The 17,734-nt window shown below is 40.0% G+C and overlaps 1 protein-coding gene and 1 long non-coding RNA gene across 2 annotated transcripts; one reads left to right on the top strand and one right to left on the bottom strand.

Moving 5' to 3' along the window:
- Positions 1-263: 263 nt before the first annotated feature.
- LOC6586961 lies at positions 264-8,076 on the bottom strand. Its single transcript, XM_044008039.1, has 3 exons — positions 2,052-8,076; positions 1,413-1,985; positions 264-1,351 (listed from the first exon to the last, which is right to left on the bottom strand). Exons 2-3 carry the CDS (start codon positions 1,910-1,912, stop codon positions 712-714), a joined length of 1,140 nt encoding a protein of 379 aa, XP_043863974.1. The 5' UTR covers positions 1,913-1,985; positions 2,052-8,076; the 3' UTR covers positions 264-711.
- Positions 8,077-10,567: 2,491 nt separating this feature from the next.
- LOC122757008 lies at positions 10,568-16,737 on the top strand. Its single transcript, XR_006356893.1, has 2 exons — positions 10,568-15,864; positions 16,531-16,737. It is a non-coding gene; the product is annotated as an uncharacterized LOC122757008 (long non-coding RNA).
- The last annotated feature ends 997 nt before the right edge of the window (positions 16,738-17,734 follow it).

The following is a 17,734-nucleotide window of genomic DNA, read 5'->3' as shown; positions in this document are numbered from 1 at the left end:
AATTTAACATGAACGCAAGCGCAGCTTGCACAGTAGAGAGCGCACCTATGCGCATCTAACAGCGAGCAGCGAGAGAGCGATCTTTTGGAGAGCGACACTTCCGTGCTAGCGCGTACAATAACAACTTCTCTGTACAGTGGTTCAGCTTCAATTACTTAACCTATACAATTTCGATAATAATTCAATTAATAATTCATAATAATTCAATTTCTTATAATAATATAATAATATTTCAGAAGGCAAATATCCAAATGCCTTAACATATAATATAAATAAAATGAAAAACTGCTTGCTAAAAGTGAACTTTATAAGATCTTTATATTAAATAAAGACAAAATAAACAGAAATAAAGTATTTTATAATAATATAAAAATGTGCAAATATTTATTTAGTTAGTTATAGAGGCAACTTTATTGACAGTTCACAGTTAACAGCTATAAATTCATGGATCTTTAACATATAAGCTGATCGCTTGAATGGAATAATTGCTTACAATAGTTTGTCTTAAAAATAGTTAAGTAGCTTTAAAAATATATGATGACATATATAAAAAAAAATATTTATATATGTATATATTCTAATCAATATGTATGTATATATTAATTGCCGCTAGTAACCAAAGTTCAATGTCTAACCAAGAGTTTCATTCTTATTATAGACTCTATATTACATCAATTAATATATAGCATATCCAATCCAATCCAATCCACGTCAATCAAAGAATATCAAATTTTGTAGTCGTCGGGAGCGCGATGAGTGGCAAACGGCGCGTCGATGCGGGCAATAGAATTTGCGCAGGCAGCGCGAGAGTCGCAGATCGCACTGACACAAGCGAGCCGCACAGGAGTCGGGGCCACCCCATTCGCCGTGATCGATGGCGCACAGGGGCTTTCCCCGATAGCATTTCCACACATAGGGCACAAAGTACTCGAGGTAGGAGATGCAGTTGCTCTGGCCGTAGCACTTGTCGTGCAGACGGCAACAGCGATCGATGCCATCGTTGGGAACTCCATGGCCGCCAAAGCCGCAATAGCAGCCGTAGCCCTTGTAGATCAATGGATCACAGTTCGTGGAGCACTTTATCATGGAGTAGAGCTTGGCGATATCCCGTTTGCCTCGATCCCTTGGCGGTTCAGTCTCGTTACTCAATGACCACTTCATGGAGTAGCCAAAGGGATCGTTGGCGCGCGCTATATACACGTTCTCTCCATTCAGCAGATCCTCGAGCTGCGCCTCCGCCGGATTGGACGTTATCACACGTATATCGGTCACATGGCCATCCAGCTTTTGGGTCTTCAGATTCAGCAAAATTTCGGACTCTGGATAGCTCAGCTGTTGCTGCGCTGGCTCCCTGTGTGGGAAGATCTTCGATGGTTAAATGATTCCTTCTACATATACCAACCAATACCCACTTGTGTATCTGCTCCAACCACGTCTGCTGCTCCTGCAATTCACCCGTCCAGCCGGGCAAACCCAGCTGCTGCCATTCCTCCAGATTGGACTTGATTGCCGCTACTTGAGGCATCGCTGTGATATTGGGAAAGATTGGTTCCGCAAAGTCGGAGCGCTGCATTGTCAACAACTCAAAGCCATCGCGCTGCCCGTTGGGCATTTTGAATGTGAAGGTTGGATTCGCTTGATGCATGCTCGGTCCATACATTTCCGGTATTATGTGCTCCAGCAAGACGCTGTCATTGGTGACGCCTCTGAACGCACTCCATATGTCGTCCACAACCCTGTTCGCCTGACAGTGCACAGCCAGGAGCAGCACCAAACCCACCTGTACGATTGCCCACATCTTGTTATGCTCAATCAGACGCAGAGGCAGACGCGGGAATTGTGCGATCCGTCCGAGTCGAGCGGCAATCAGAAATTGAAACTGGTGCGCCAGCGAAATGCGGTAGTTGGCCATTGGCCGCTAAGTACCCAACAAAAGAAACCAAAACAAGACTGCTGCGGTCGAATACGGCCGAGCCAGAGATACCCTGTAAACGATGGTAAATGTAGTATATACAATTTGAATGATAGACATTATTCATATAGTTTTTTACCATCTCAAAAGGCAGTCTTGGAAATCAAACAGATTCCTCTGCCTATATAATCCAAATCCAGTATCCATTGATCCTTAAAGCGAGTCGCCTTAAAGCATCGATATACCCCTTAATCACTTGCACTGGGTATCATAAAAATGAAGCATAAATTGTTCAAAATCGTGTTAATAGCAATAATAACAATGGCCAGCAGCGACGCCAACGCCGACGCCGACTGCGATGACGGCGCCGACGGATTTGGTGTGCGAGAGGTAAACGCTTAAAACCAAATACACAAACTGACAGTGGCACAAATGCGATGCCGAATCCAGCGCCGTTAGGTGGGTCAGTAACCGTAACCCACATTGCGTAGACGCGCGAAAAGTTACAGTAAGCTCAGTGGGCGTGGCAAGTTAAGGCGAAGGTGAGCAGCAGCAGCAGCCCGCGTCGAGTTATAGCCAAGATCAGTTCATGGTCAACGTTTAGGGCTTTTAATTACCGCGAGCTGAACTACTTAGATGGCTCACAAGGGGGTGGGTGGATGATCACTTGGCCAAACAAAATTGGCATTAATGTGCGCAGCTTGTTTATGGTCTGCTTGTAAATACATAGCTAGAGTCATGTGCTCATACAAATACTCTCATAAATATGTTGTTTTTGTTTTATCTGTCTGCAATTACACAGGTAATTTATGGCGGCCGCCTGCAACGCCTTCGTTACGTTGGTTGCATGTTACGTGTGAGAGCAAAAGCAAAGCATTCACATAAAACACATCATACTTTCAAGTCGAAGTCGAAGTCGAGCGCAAATCAAGGTAAACATGAATGAAAATGGTCATGAGCAGACACATACGCATATATGCATATCGCAAATACAAGTGTTATTTAAATTATAGATTAAATTAATTAACCGCAAGCCATTAATAATAGCTAATCAGCGCTTTAATTAAACTGAGTTTATTATCAAAATTACTTTGGCGCGCAAAACTTGTTTCAGGTTAATGAATCGGTAAACAAATCGAGTATGCTGTTATCGGTTGAATCGGTTCATCAGTGCTGAAAAGTATCACAATCAGTTCTTTACAACACTTCTTGAAGTTATCGATAACTATCGCCTTATTTGAATTTCTTAAACAAAGAATTCAAATCCTAATTTGTTTACATATTTATCTATAAATCTGCAATCTACAGCAGCTGCATTTTTGACTATTAAAACATGCCCCCAGCCTTTGGGCTGCTCATATATGTATATGCCCAACGTACTTCCTCTCGCTTAGCACGCACCACTTAAGTTTACGTATCAAAGACAGACAAAACGCTTCAATAAATTGCATACATATTTTATTTTGATTCAATAAATCTGATTACTATTCTGGCTCGTCCGGCCGAATGATCTGTAAACATAGCACAAGTGTTTGCTGTAGCATCATCCTCGCGGGCAAACGGAAATGCCACGCATTGGAACAAGCATTTTCCAGCTGCCGCTGCCACTGCCACGGCAGTAGTCGTTCTGCTGGAACAGTATATCCAGTAAAGACGTCGCTGACCAGAGTTCAAGCTGCGTTGTTCTGCTTTGCTTTAATCGCTGCATTGTCATCTTCATTGCTGCTGGCTGCGATCGACCGACCGACCGACCGCTTACTTCTGCTCGCCTCTTTTCTACTTGCAATTGCCACCATAGAGCTTGTTGTTCTCCTTCTGGTTATGGCAGTCGTAGTTGCTGCTGCTGTTGTTGTTCTTGTTGCTGTTATTGTTTGTGGGAACGAGCACACAGCACAGCACAAAGCTATTTTCAAATTGGAAAGGTTTTGCACTTCGCCAACGCAGTCAGCTCTCGGTAATTCTTTTTGTTCGCTTTGTTTGCGGCTTCCCTGCCAACGTCGTCGCCATCGCCGTTGCTGCTGCTGCTGTTACAGCCAACTTCTTTCTCGTTAGTTTGTTATTTTAACTATTATATCAATTAGTTTCAACGTTTGACGGCTCCGCCAGCCTCAGCTCATTGTGGCCGCGGCTGCAGCTAGATTGTGGATGGAAGGAGGAAATGAAAATGGGAAAACAAGAGGAAGGTAGAGCAGCGGCAAATACGAAGTTCGAGGTTAAATTTTGCGCCGTTGCAATTCACTGCGCTTGGCTTTCACGCTGGGGTTGAAACTCTCAAAGTGTCCGTGTCTATGTGTATGTGTGTGTGTCCGTGTACCTACAAATAGCAGCACTCTCATTTTGAAAATATGTAAATAACACAACAATCGTTGCTTTTTTTTATTGGCCTTCCAGTGCGTTGGCATTTCAGTAGCGTGAAGAAGGAAATAGCGATCAGGGTTGAAAGGTGTTCCGGGCCTCGTTTGAGAGCGGCAACTGAAATTATACTTGGAGAAATTTAAATGCGGCAGGTGTTACAGTTAGACGCACTGTTAGCTGCGTCGCTTGGCAGCACTGGCTAAAAGAATAATACAAAAAAAAATAAAAAAAACAATGAAAAGTTTTTTTTGGTTGGCCTAGGTTTCAATGCCCTTGCAGAGCAGACAGAAAACAAGTTTTCACTATGATTTGAATTCTAAATATTATTATTTTAAATTATTCGACATATTTGTTATATATATTATTATTAATATTAATATTTTTTAAATTATTAGAAATATTTCTATGGAGAAACTAATTGCTATTATGAAATGCAAGTATACGTATATGTATTTATATATATAATAAATATAGACCAGTTTATATTCAGAGAGCCTTAATACTAAGTAATCGAATCGAATAACTAAGTGAAGTTTATAATCTTAAAAGGTTATTGGTTTACTTCACATTAAATGACAGACAGTGGAACCCATATCCAAAGGGTATATAAAGCGAAACCGTTAGTGTTTTCTCTCTCTTTGGTTCTGTCGTTTGGCGCCTGCGATTGCGACAGACTGCGCACCCGCAGGCGCAACTGCGGCAACCCCCTCGCTTGCTCGATACGTTCACACGCTGACAACTACAACAACAACAACAATAGTAGTAGCCTCAACTAGACTCACATATACAATATTTGCGTAGCTAGAGGCGTTTGTCAACGGGCGGTGGCAGTTACAATTCGGATTCGAGTTCGAATTTGAAATCGATATCCAATCGCGTGTCGCATGGCCATAAACCAGATAAAACTCTCACAAATCAGGCTACTCCAGCAGCAGCAGCAGCATCGGGATGCGGGCGTAAGGGGGCGTGTGAGCCAGCATGCATTGGCTTTTACAGTTGCTGCTGCTGCAACGGTCAAATGGCTGCAACTGACAGTGCCAAAAGGTCAATAACTCCCTTCCATCCTCCTCTCTGTTTTTTTTTTTTTTTTAGCTGCGGGTGAGTGTGCGCGCTTCTGCTTGCCATATTATGTGGGTCACGGGTCAATCATGTAATATAATCATTTAGAAGTATGTCTCTACATACATACATACATATATACGAGTACGTACATACAAATATAGTTGTGCTGTGCGACTGATTGATGCGCCAGACACAGCCCAAACGGAAGCTAATTGCTTTTTCCCCCGTTCTTGTTTTTTTTCCGTCGATAATAAGTTATCGGTAAGAAAACGTTTTACTTTTCATTTAGTGTTGAATATATAAAAAAAAATTTTACAAAAAGAAAATCATTAACTTTAATACATGAAATTTCAATCTTAAACCATTCTTTTCCTTTCATTCAACTTTATTAATATAATTAGTAGCATGTTCATTGTTATCGATTCATGGTATTCCCATAAAATGCTTCTTATGACCAAATCATGTATTTAATGTCTTTGCACATTGCAAAAGTAAATGCGTTTTGGCTAATTGACGTGTCCCGATGGCAGCTGCTCCTGGCTCTTCTCTTTGTAATGGTCTCTTGGCCATGTTTTCGCTGTGTGTATTGACCCAACTTAATAGACGAGCATGAAATCTAGTCACGAACTTAATCATGAACAACCGTGCACTAGATCCATGTTCGCCGACAAAATAGAGTCAGAGAAGAGCAAAAAAAAGAAATATCAGGCAGCAGCTGCAGTAGAGACCTCCCTCTCTCTCCTTCTCACTTGGTCGCTCTCTTCATGCATTTGATCCATCCCATGCCATCCTGCAAGCAATGATTATTGCTAGTGCACGACTTTCTGTGGCATTTGACTGGCGAGCTTCCTCCCGCTCCTCCTTAACATTCACCTTCTCCTGGGCCTCTGGTGATCGGTGATTTTCCTAGTCTTATGGGTTTGGCTCGGTTTTTCGGTCACTTTTCGGATATCACTTCGTTCAGTTTGCTCGTGCCTGGCAACACAATTTCAATTGGGGCTCGTTTTGATCGGTTTTCATAGCTCAATTGGCTGTCAGCCCCCTCCGATTCCTCCCTTCCCCATGCCCACTTCTTCTGTCGGGCGCTTGCTTTTTGATCCCAAGCGTATTGTATTTACATTTGCATTTGTATCTGTGTGTGTCTGCGATATGAATGAATCAAGCTCGAAGCTTCGAATTAAGGTTTATTATTTTGATACCCTATTTCACAAAGTAATTTTGAGTATATTGGCTATTGCCTAGGGATATACATTGCGCTTAGAAATGTATACTGAGATATATTGTCTTCAGATAAAGGCGTCTTTGAAGCAATAAATATGTATATAGGAATATATCTAGTTGATTCCTTGCTCTTATATACATCTAAATTCAAGATTTAGTTAAATTTACTTTTGTCTTTAGTAGGGTATTTTGCAGTCGTGTCTTATCACCGATTCCTTGCCTTTTCTGCTGATTTATACAATAATTTTTGCACCCGCCTCATGCCTCATGCCCTATTCCGCTCTGAAAGCCATCGTCCGATTGTTTAAGATTCGTGGCGTCGTTGCAGTTTGAATTTCTGCCCGATCTGCACAAAAGTTTTCAGGCCACACAATTCTACGGAAATTGCTGTTTACTCAGACACTAGTTGTTTATTTGTCAACTAAAATATATAGAATACGAAAGAAACAAAGGGAGAGCCGGAGCGAGTTCTAGTTTAAAAACTATGCGACACTTTAGGGAAACAACAAACTTCCAAGAAATTTTAGCAATTTGTTCCGGTAGCAAAATTAAAGTAATAGAGAGAGAGAAAGAAAGAAGGAAAGAGAGACGAGAGAGCTAAAGAAGAGGGCGCTGTCTGTCAGAAATCTGAGCCCTAGCTTCGACTGGCACTACTAAAGTATATTGAACTCTTTGCCACTTGAGAGGAAAATCTCATTTAATTTATGAATACCAGAAAAAGCAAATATGATATTTATATTTTAAGATCTGACACTATTACTACATTTAACATAATGAAATCTACTCAAATTTTGTATTGTATGAAATCTTGTACTTAGTATTTGTTTAAATGGAAATCTTTTGGAGCACTTTTGAGCACTCAAATTTCACAGACCCACTTGAAATATTCCCCATTTCGTTCAGCAACCGACACTTAATTTCAGAGCATTTTCCATTTTCTCTGAGATATATAAAAGTGCCATTGTTGCATTAATTTTGAGCTGATTTTTCACAAAATCATACACATTAGTGTTAATTTAGTGCGTATAATTAAGTCCCAGAAAACCCCTTGGGAAAGAAATCAACATTGTTTGCACCCTTCATTCACTCTCTTTCTTTGCGTCTCTCTCTTCAACATTTGTTCTTACAGCTGCTAGAACACAATTCATTTCGTTCTGTTCGGTTGACTTTCTTTATTCGTGTGCGTGAGCGTAGAGTTGACTAATTACCTTGTTCGAAAACCCAAAAAAAAGAAGGAAAATAAATAAAATAAAAACGACACGATCGGGTGCAAACGACTGCGTCATACTCTGTTCAACAAATTGCATCGACATTATCTTTTCGACTGCAACGTGAGGGAAAAGATCTTGTGAAGACGGAAGTGGTTGTGCCCATTAGAGCTATCTAAATATTGCTTTTTACTTGACATTTATCAGGCGTTCTCACTTCCGTTCTATAAATCTAATATTTTTTTAAATAATAAAGTACAGAGAGCTTAACCCATCGCTTGATTAGATTCAAATATTTCACGCAGATTGAACTACCGTTTTTAATGAGTGTGGATCTAGTCACAAATACTTAAGCAAACAATGTGAAACACTGGACCCTCACTCACTAAAAACAGTAGTACGTATTTCCGATCAGAACCGTTCCATTTAGATAGTCTTACCATTTTCGGGGCGTCCACTTACTCAGCTCTCTGGCATGTTTTATTTTGATTTTGATTTTTTTTCTTTCATTATTAATTTAAATTACTAAGCGATAGTGCTGAATAAAGTCGAACAACAATAACAAACCACGCTGCTGCCAGTTTTCGTATTGATAAGAGCGACAACCAAATCAGTTCTCAGTTCTCTGCTATGCTCTAGGCATTACGACTCTTATCAGCAAATGAGCTACGCACACGTATGCATATGCATTTGCATTTGATGTGTATGTGTAAATACATTTTGTTCGCGCCTAAACAAAAAGATCGTTGACTTTTGAAATAAAAAAATAAATAAAAATAGTTTGTCGTAGTGTGGCAACGCCACGAAAGAACCGCTTATTTGCAAGCAGAAAAAATATTGAGAGCGCACATTTATATACGTGCTCTGTATGTATACATACCTATACATTCATATACACAAACACAGAGATCAACACATGCAAAAAGCAAAGCTTACACACGCGCACAGCAAAGCAACAGCAAACACTGGTCTGTATGCACGTATTTGTGAGTAACGATGGCTGCGCTGATGGCTCAAGTTGATAGCAGCAGTTGTTTTTTGTTCTTCCTCTTCTTGTTGTTGTTGTGGCTGCTACTGCTGCTGTCGCCGCTGACGTCGCTGCTTTTATTTCTCGAGTATGCCTTGTCTTCGCCGTCGATGTTGTTCTTGTTGTTTTGTGGTCTCTTATGGCTGCCACGATTTGAAGAAGTATGGCGAATTACATACACGCATACACAAACACATTCAAACAAGCACGCACGAGGGCAAAAATTCAACTGACTATTCAGCCATGATATTTGCCAGCCGCACAATTCGCCGCTGTCGTTGTTGCTCCCTTTTTGTCAATTTCATTTCGCAGATTCAGTTTTATTAAATTGTTATTGAAATTAAATCATTTATAATTAGACGGCTAGCCGACTGATCCAACTGTAAACGCTTCGTGCATCCGCTCATTATTTCGGTAAAAATGATGATGCCCATGTGTGCATGTGTGAGAGTGTGCGAGTCTGATGTCTCTGTGTGCGTGTCACTCGTCGTGTAATCAACGGCAATTTGAAAAAAACTGCAAAAACAGGCAACGCTCCACACACATGTACATTTACGTATGTTCATATATTTCATTTTGTATGTACCTCCAAGCACGACTTTTGCATTGGTTGTATTTTATATATTATATTCAGTTTAAATTAATATCGTACATGAAATGTTTGATGCTCAGATTGTTAGATTTTGTATTGAATTGACAGACGAACATGGCGGCCAGCTGCGAATGGCAATTAATGCAACAGGCCTCCACATTTTTGCGGTTAGTTTGAAATTTCGGCAATGTACAGTTATTATTTTCCTATAGGTAGCGTCGAATCACACATTGAGCACTCACACATTAACACGCACGACGAACGGGGAATAAACGCGATTTAAATTGAGGTATTATACAGTAATATAATATTACTATATTTTCTTTATGTTACTTGAACTGGTGTGCAACTTTAAAAGGCAAAATTGCAATCGTACGGCGACTGCGCAGCTTAAACGTAGAATATTGCACCAGGATTGACAACCACTCGCAAACGTAGCTCTTATAAGACTAACTCAAAGTTAAGCCACAGACATACTCTATAGCGCAGAGCAATGGCTCGCAGCAAAGCCAAGACGTATACATGTACGCTGAGTGTAGAGAGAATAAAGAGCGCGATAGACCAAGAGCGTCGCTTTTCAAATGAACGATCGTAGCTCACCAATACACATAAACGAAAGGCGTGCTGCCAACGCGTGCGGCATAAAATCCTATCTGATGTAAAATAATATTTTGGAATATTTTTAATAATGTAAATAGAAAAAGTATCTGCTACATGCATAATATAATATATATTTTTTACACTTATTGGAATTCTAATAACCATTTTATAATATGTTAAATGCAATTTTATAGAGTTGGCATCACCAACGTGGTGGTAATTGAACTCTTAATATACACACACATATAGTCAATGAGCGGCAGCCCACACACATACTCAAACACATAGCTACACAGTAGAATTTGAGTGAGTTGCGCTTGCGTTTGCGCTTGTGTGTATGTGTGTGCAATCGTGTGCAAATGATACAAAGAAGAATTATATCAAAAGCAAAAGAAAATAATGATGACGCAGTGAAAAAATTATATTAAAATAATTACAACAGCGCGTTCAACTTGGACTTGGTGAAGACGTTGACGTCGACTTCGACAACGAAGCGTCGCTGCCGTTTGCTTGTCGACGCGCGCACCTTTTAACTGCTGCTGCTGTTGTTCTTGTTGTTCTTGCTGTCGCTGTTGTTGCTGCTGCTGCTTTTCAGATATCGTTAGCGGGGTTGGTTTGTTAAAGAATAGTGAAATGCTTGGGAAAGGTTTTACAGTACGTACAAACAGAACAGTCACAGCAACATGCATGTGTTTGTATTGGGATAAATATATGTGCATACATATGTATGTATATATGTGCTGTACATTGTGTATGTATGTATGTGTTTGCATTTATCTCTACGCGATTTTATTTCTTGTTCTTTTGACAATTCTTTGCCAAAAGGTAGGGCGCGTCTGAGCAAGGGTTCGTGACGTCAACGCACTCGCGCAGCTGTTGCCCGACTGTCAGTCAGTCAGTCACTCAGTCAGTCAGTCATGCAGTCAGTAGTTGTCTTCTTATTGCGTCTCCTTCGAATCCGCATCCATTATACAAAACAGCTAGAGGGCCCTAGCGGTCGATAATTTTCCATCAAGGTGACACAGTTTGGAAACGCAAATTCTGCGTCTCCGCTCAATGAAACATTGCATTGTCAATGAAACATTGCAGAAATCGGCAAACTGTGCCTTTAAATATTTAATTCATTTTCCGCTTCCTGTAATTGATATGCACTCTTGTTTACACCTCCCACCTAAAATTGTCCACTCGCGTGGGTGCCGTTGCTAGTCCAAGAGATTTGTGTAAAGCCCCAGCAAAGTTCTGATCAGCACGTATGGCGAGAATGCTGAAATGGAGCTAATTGGAAAACGGTAAATCAATTGTCTTTCCAGTTGAGAATACATGTACGCTTAATGAAGTTGCGAAATTGAGGATATATTCTTTAACATAAATAAATAAATAAAATTTAGATTTATTTCAGATATGTTTATAAAATGCATCTAAACAATTAGAGTTTGGTCAGGGAATTCATTTGAATTGTGTAATCGATGTAATGTGTAAGTTAAGAAACACAAGATAGCGCTTTTTGGCCTCCTTCCTTAAAAGGTAGCAATCTATGGTCCAATCAAACTCTCAGTTCTTCCCACAGTTTGGCCTCATCCGTTAACCCAATGTAATATATAAAACGAGCGCTAAGCGGAGCTGAGCTGCTTCGTTTAGTTCAAACCCAGCCCCAGTCGTAGCCCCGGGATCAGCCCAGCCCAGCCCAGTTCAGATAAAAAATCACACACGCTGCACTGGCTACTTGTCATTGCGAAAAATTCGAGGTGTGTGCAGAGCGAGTGGGTTGTGTATACAGGTATATACATATGTATGTATGTATGTATGTGTGTGTGTGTGTGTGTAACCAGGCACAACCAACGAACCGAGCAACCATCGAAAAATCGTCGCCTGACCCATGCCAATGCAATCTCAGCTGTTGGAAATGCAATTGCCATTACATTTTGTATCTTGTAAATGTCATTGGCCATTGCCCAACTGCCAACGCGTCCGACTGACTGCCCGTCGAAATACACGTATCCGCGGCTCACTCACATTAAATTACATTACGTACACTCCTTTTGTTTGCAATATATATATATATTTAAATTGCGCTGCCACAGCTATAGCAAAGATGCGAGCCATCTAATGGCTCAAAACAAATGGCAAAGTTCAAACGAGGTTAACAGCATCTCAAGCTACAGCGGCCAGCGGGCAGTAGGCAGGAGCACTCCTGCCCCGAGTCTGTCCCAGTCCGAATCTGAGTCCAAGTCCGGGGCCACCAAAATGGATGCAACTACGGCCAAAGCTAACGCAAACAAAGCCAGCAAAACTAAACAAAATCAACGAATGAGTGAAGCCGAACAAAAAATATATGATCTTAATAGGACGATATTAGACTAAATCATACCCTATAGCTGATTTCTATGAAGATTTCCTAGAATGGAAATCTTGAATGAAATCTTTTTTTTTAGTTTTGAGGTTCAATGAGAACAATATCGTATACAGACTGGTAGATCGCCAATGAATGTATGTAGATCCCTATTCAATCGTAAAATCGTAATTCTTTGTAGGAGATTATTTACATCGGATATCCTGCCTCTAGCTCATTTAGATACAGTTTTCCTCTGTCTCCCATGCAATATTCCTTATTTCCCAGCCAGCCAGCCCTGATAACAGGGTGTATAAAAAAGGCCCAAAAGCATCTTAAACGACAGGCAGTGGTAACATGACCATAGTAAGATAGTTACAGCTTCAGCTTCAGCCTCAACTTCAGCTTCAGCTTCAATAAAACGACATGCGCACAAATCTGTGGACGTCTGCCGAAGTGGAGGCACATATAAAAACCTTTCTAACGATCGTTTACCTCTCGCAAAATGTAACAAAGGAGTCGGGCGAAAAGTTGCCTGGGCCAGCTTGGCCTGGCTTGGCTTGGCTATGACTATGGCTCGGCTGTGCGCTTTCTTGGCCGGGCCAGTTGATGCGGGCCAAGCCTAGGCCGAGCGCCCACTTCCTACTTGTTGCTCTCTTCGTGCTGCCAAGCGCTGCAGGCACTGCTGCTGATGCTGCCCACAAAACTTAGAAGCCATACACACGTACTAACTTGGCCAACGCGGGCCAAGCTAAGAATTTGATTTTATGCTGCTGCTGCTGTTGCACAGCCATAGTTGGAGCATGGCAGCTGCCGCTTAAGTTGACCATAATGTGTTGGCCATTTGCCCCTTTGCATACGCCACTGAGCCAAAATGCCAGCCGCCCGCCGCCTGACACTTGGACGGACCACGAACCGCTCACCTAAAAAAATACAGAAACAAAAAAATAATACAAAAAAAATAAATAAATAAAACGGCAACCAAAAACCGAAGTTCAGGCAAACGGGGGAAAATATATAAAAGGAAAGAGTAATAACCAGTTTTGTCTCCCAAAAAAGCCAAACAAATGAAGTCAAGCTGAGCTAAAAACAAGAAAACTAAAAGAGCTACACGAGTTGCAGCGAATGCGAAATACCCTGATGATTGGATGAATATTGTTAGATAGACAATAGAATTATGAAAGAGCTATTAATTAGATAAGATTTGAAGTCTGGTAACAAAGTTAACAAAGTTGGCATAAAACTATGTTGTAAATTTTCACTTTACACTAGATATCTATAGGAACTGGAAAATTATATAGTGAATTATTATAGCTAGAGATGTGGAACAAAAAGAATTGTTGAATTTGTTAAATTGTTTAAAAAATATAAAACAAAGTTATACCACATATATATAAAGCTAGCCCTATACTATAGATTATACCCTATAAAGGGATCCAACTAACGCCCACATTTGTGTAAGCAAGCATAAAAAATATTTCCTTAAAATGTGCTCAAGCTGCCCTCATATTAACCAAGTTAGGATAGTTCGGAATAGACTTTTATTAATAGTTCATCGATAAAAACTAGCTAGTTTTTAAAGCCGCGCACATATCTCATTACAAAAGTAAAGTACGCTATGTGCAGGGTATCTAAAGAACGTACCTCATGTTTACGAGTAGAAGCTAAAGCAAACTTGAGGCCAAAAACAGCGATCGAGCGTACCTCGGCCACAGATGGGGCCTACACTCTGCTGGAGAGTGCACAGGGAGACAGAGAGCAAGAGAGTGAGAGAGAGGGAGAGGAGAGGAGAGCAGAGCCATGTGCTGGGTCGGGTCGGACGCTCTTCAGCTACAGCTTTAACTTCAACGGCCATCATCAGATAGAGGCAGGCAGCGAGAGGCAACCAGCCAAGAGCCAAGAGCTAAGAGCCTAGTACAGTTGAATTGAAGTTGTGGCAAACGGGTATTGAGGGAGTTGGCAGTAGGTCTTGCCATGGCTTGGTCTTCGTCGTCCTCTTCCACTTCATCTTCGTCTACAGTGTTCTGTCTTCGGTCTTCGGTCTCTGGTGTTGCTTTCGGCTGTTGGCTGTGTCTCTGCAGCATTGTAGGAGTTTTGGCTACACAGAAGTTTAGTTACATGCTCATTACATAGATGCAGAGCGAGCGAGTGAGAAGGCGAGAGAGGGACAGATAGACGGAGAGCGAGTACAGCGAGTACAATGTATGTGGCCAGCTATAGATACATACAATTTATGTATTGCAGATACATAGATAGAAGCGTAGCTCTGGTACTTGGCCCGAACTGGCTTTGGCGCGGATGCTGCTGCGGCTACGGCTGCTGTTGCTGCCTTTCTAAACTTCTAGCTTTTCCGATGCTTATCGCAGCTAACAAAAAATAGAAGAATACGAAAATAAATAGAAGAAGCAGAAAAGAAAAAAAAAAACGTAAGCTGAACTCCCACAAAAAGCGAGCGCTGCATTTCTTTGGCCTAGCTTTGGCCTGATCCCCTCAGCTTTAAAGCAGATCTTTCTTTTCACATGCATAAATTGTGTACAAAAAGCAGCTTCTCAGTGCGGGGATCATTAGTTTTGAAATTTTTATGCATTGTATGCTCTGCTATATATACACACGTATATATATATATATATATAGCCTGACTTGTTTGCGATGGTGCAGGACTTGATTGTGGCCACGACTCTATAGTTCAGGCTCTCTTCCTGCTCGTGTAATTGTGAAAACAATTTAGACGAATTTTCCAGTTCAATTGCGCTTTTAATTTAAATTGCAGCAAACTTGGCTCGAATTGCTGTTGCAGTTGTCGTCGTCGTCTTCATCAATTGTCAGTGCTTAGTTTTCTTTTCCCTCTTCTTCTTCTTCATCTTCTTCTTCTTGGTTTCATGCGCGAAAATTTTCGTAGATCTTAAGCGAGTTTCAGCCCAAACTTGGCCAACTCGGCCAACTTGACTGTCAAATTTGATTCTTGGCCAAGGCGCATGTCAATTGACTACGTCTCGGACAAGACTAGTTAATTAACGTTCAGACAATTGATGGAGTAGAGCAATGTCAGCTGTTAGTGCCTCAAATGGCTTGAAGGGTTAATAAGCGGCAAAAGCACATATTGAGGCTAAAAGTTCGCACAAATGTTGCCTATTTGTGTAAATGAAACAATTATTGGGTATTCTCCCTAACTATTATTATCATAAAGCTTAACATCCAATAAATAGAAAATTAATAGGAATGCATTGCATATCATTTAAATGCAATTATATGGTAAACTATGGATCTTATAGCTGTGGGAGCGAATTGTTCAAGTGAAATAAAACTCATTTGTTTATAAATTTCTGACTAGTCTGCCAGCTCCATAAAATGTAGACATATAAACATTTAGCTTTTGAGCTTGTAAATTGAGTATATACATATACAACTTGATGTCAAATGATCATAAACTGTTATTGCTGTATGTTGAGCTTAAAGAAAAACAAAGTCGGAACATTGTTTGTTTTCTATAATGTTTAGTTTATCTAAGCTAAAGATATACTACACCCAAGACGTTAAGACCTAAAGACTACAAAAAAGGTATTTGAATATATTATATGTATAACTTATAGAATTTAGTAAAGTAAATTATTAAGTGGAAGAACTTATCAATACTAGATATATTTCTGAATATATGCAGATGAGATGTTGAGATAATATATAAAAATATGTTCATATAATATTGTTTTCTTAACGCACTTAATATTATAATTGTTATTAATTGTTATATTTTAAATTTTTTTTTTGTTATTTATAAATATTTTATTTTAATTTTATAATTATTGTTTAAATTAATATATATATTTTTTTAATTTATTATTATTATAATTTTATGTTACTTAATTTCAATTTTTAGCATTTCAATTATTTTTTATTAATTTACCATTTATATATCTATTAAAATTAAGAATAAATGTTTGTATTAACTCATTTTTGTTTTTTAGTTTAGAAAATATTTTTCTTCTATTTTTATTTAGGTAAATTTATGATTCAATATATTTATTATTATGTTTTTTATTTATTTATTCTTTATTATTAAATTTTTGTATTTGTTTTCTATTTTTGAACTGTACGAAATCCAATCTTGTTTTGAATAAAAGAATTTGTTGTAGTTAACCGAGTAAATATTTGCCAATACTTGAAATTAAATGTTCAATCTCTACAACTGTGTCCATTTTTTATTTCTATTTGTATTTGTATTTGTAGAATGCAACAGCTTTGACGCCTGCTTGGACTGGGCAAACATTTTGGCCATCTCGAGAGTGTGAAGAGAGCAGCGATGCGTAACGGCCTTTCTCTGTTTGGACATAGATTTAGGAGGCATAGACGAGGTGTGTGTGTGTGTGTGTGTGTGTGTGTGAGTGTTCTCTGTTCCACTTGAAGTTCAACTGAAGTGAGCAGCATTAAGTTTAAGAACAACAAAAATCGACTGCTGCTAAATTTCACTGTTTATTTCTTGTACTCGAGCTTGAAATTAAAAGACTATAAACAATCGTGAGAATGGCACTTGAACATGTTCAAAACAATAATGGCCTTAAACGAAATGTACAAGAAACAACAGTCAACAGGCGGGGCGGGCAGGTGAGGCAACGGGCAATGGGCAACTAGCAACGGGCAACAGGCATCAGGCAACAGCAAGACAAATCAACAAGCCGCAGTCGCTGTGCTGTGCTGTGTGTTCGAGCCAGAGTTAAAGCCAACAAACGGAGCGAGCCATTCAGCCGCGCGGACAGCCAGGCGGCTAAATGAACAGACAGTCAATCAACTTTAAGCAAAAAGCACAACGACAACGACACGTCGCGACGTTAGCGGCGACGTCGACAGCGACTGCAGCGGCGACAGCATCAAAGAGAAATGCGCACGCTCAGAGTTAGCTACAGCTTTAGCCTTAGCTACACACGATCATCCGTTGGAGATGACTTAAGGAGTGCGCTCCGAAAACTATTACAAAATGATCAAAACAGCTAAAAAGAATGAAAAGAGCTCAAAATGGAACAACAACAAAGGCAACAACATGAAAATCAAATCAGTGTGCGAACTGGACCTGAACCTCGGCATCTAAATGCTATTCTGGCTCAGACGGCGATCGTATCGGATTGGATCGGTTCGAGACTCGATTACAATAATTACAATCGGCTACGCGAGATTTACCAAATCACAACAACAACAATAACATTAACGGCAACACATCAACATCGGCAGCAGTAACCATATTGCAGCACACAGATACACAGATGCAGATACAGATACAGATAACTCAGCTATTACGTGCATATACAATTTTTATAAGAAATTGAAGTCAAGAAGCAGAATTAAAACAAAACTCATCAAGCGACGACGTCGAAGATGCAAACACACACACGCACACACACAGATATAGAAGCCAGAGCTAGCTAAATACAAGCTACAG

The sequence above is a fragment of the Drosophila mojavensis genome, unplaced genomic scaffold (assembly GCF_018153725.1).
Source record: "Drosophila mojavensis isolate 15081-1352.22 unplaced genomic scaffold, ASM1815372v1 contig_231, whole genome shotgun sequence".
NCBI classification, from domain to species: domain Eukaryota; kingdom Metazoa; phylum Arthropoda; class Insecta; order Diptera; family Drosophilidae; genus Drosophila; species Drosophila mojavensis.
Note: the sequence above shows the minus strand (reverse complement) of the source record. Positions and strands in the feature narration are given on the sequence as shown.

What these genes read in the sequence shown, in the direction of transcription:
- LOC6586961 (XM_044008039.1), bottom strand. Translation starts at nt 1,912, where the DNA reads ATGGCCAACTACCGCATTTCGCTGGCGCACCAGTTTCAATTTCTGATT. An exon ending in TGGTTGGAGCAGATACACAA is followed by an intron (nt 1,352 to 1,412) that starts GTGGGTATTGGT and finishes CTTCCCACACAG; the next exon opens with GGAGCCAGCGCAGCAACAGC.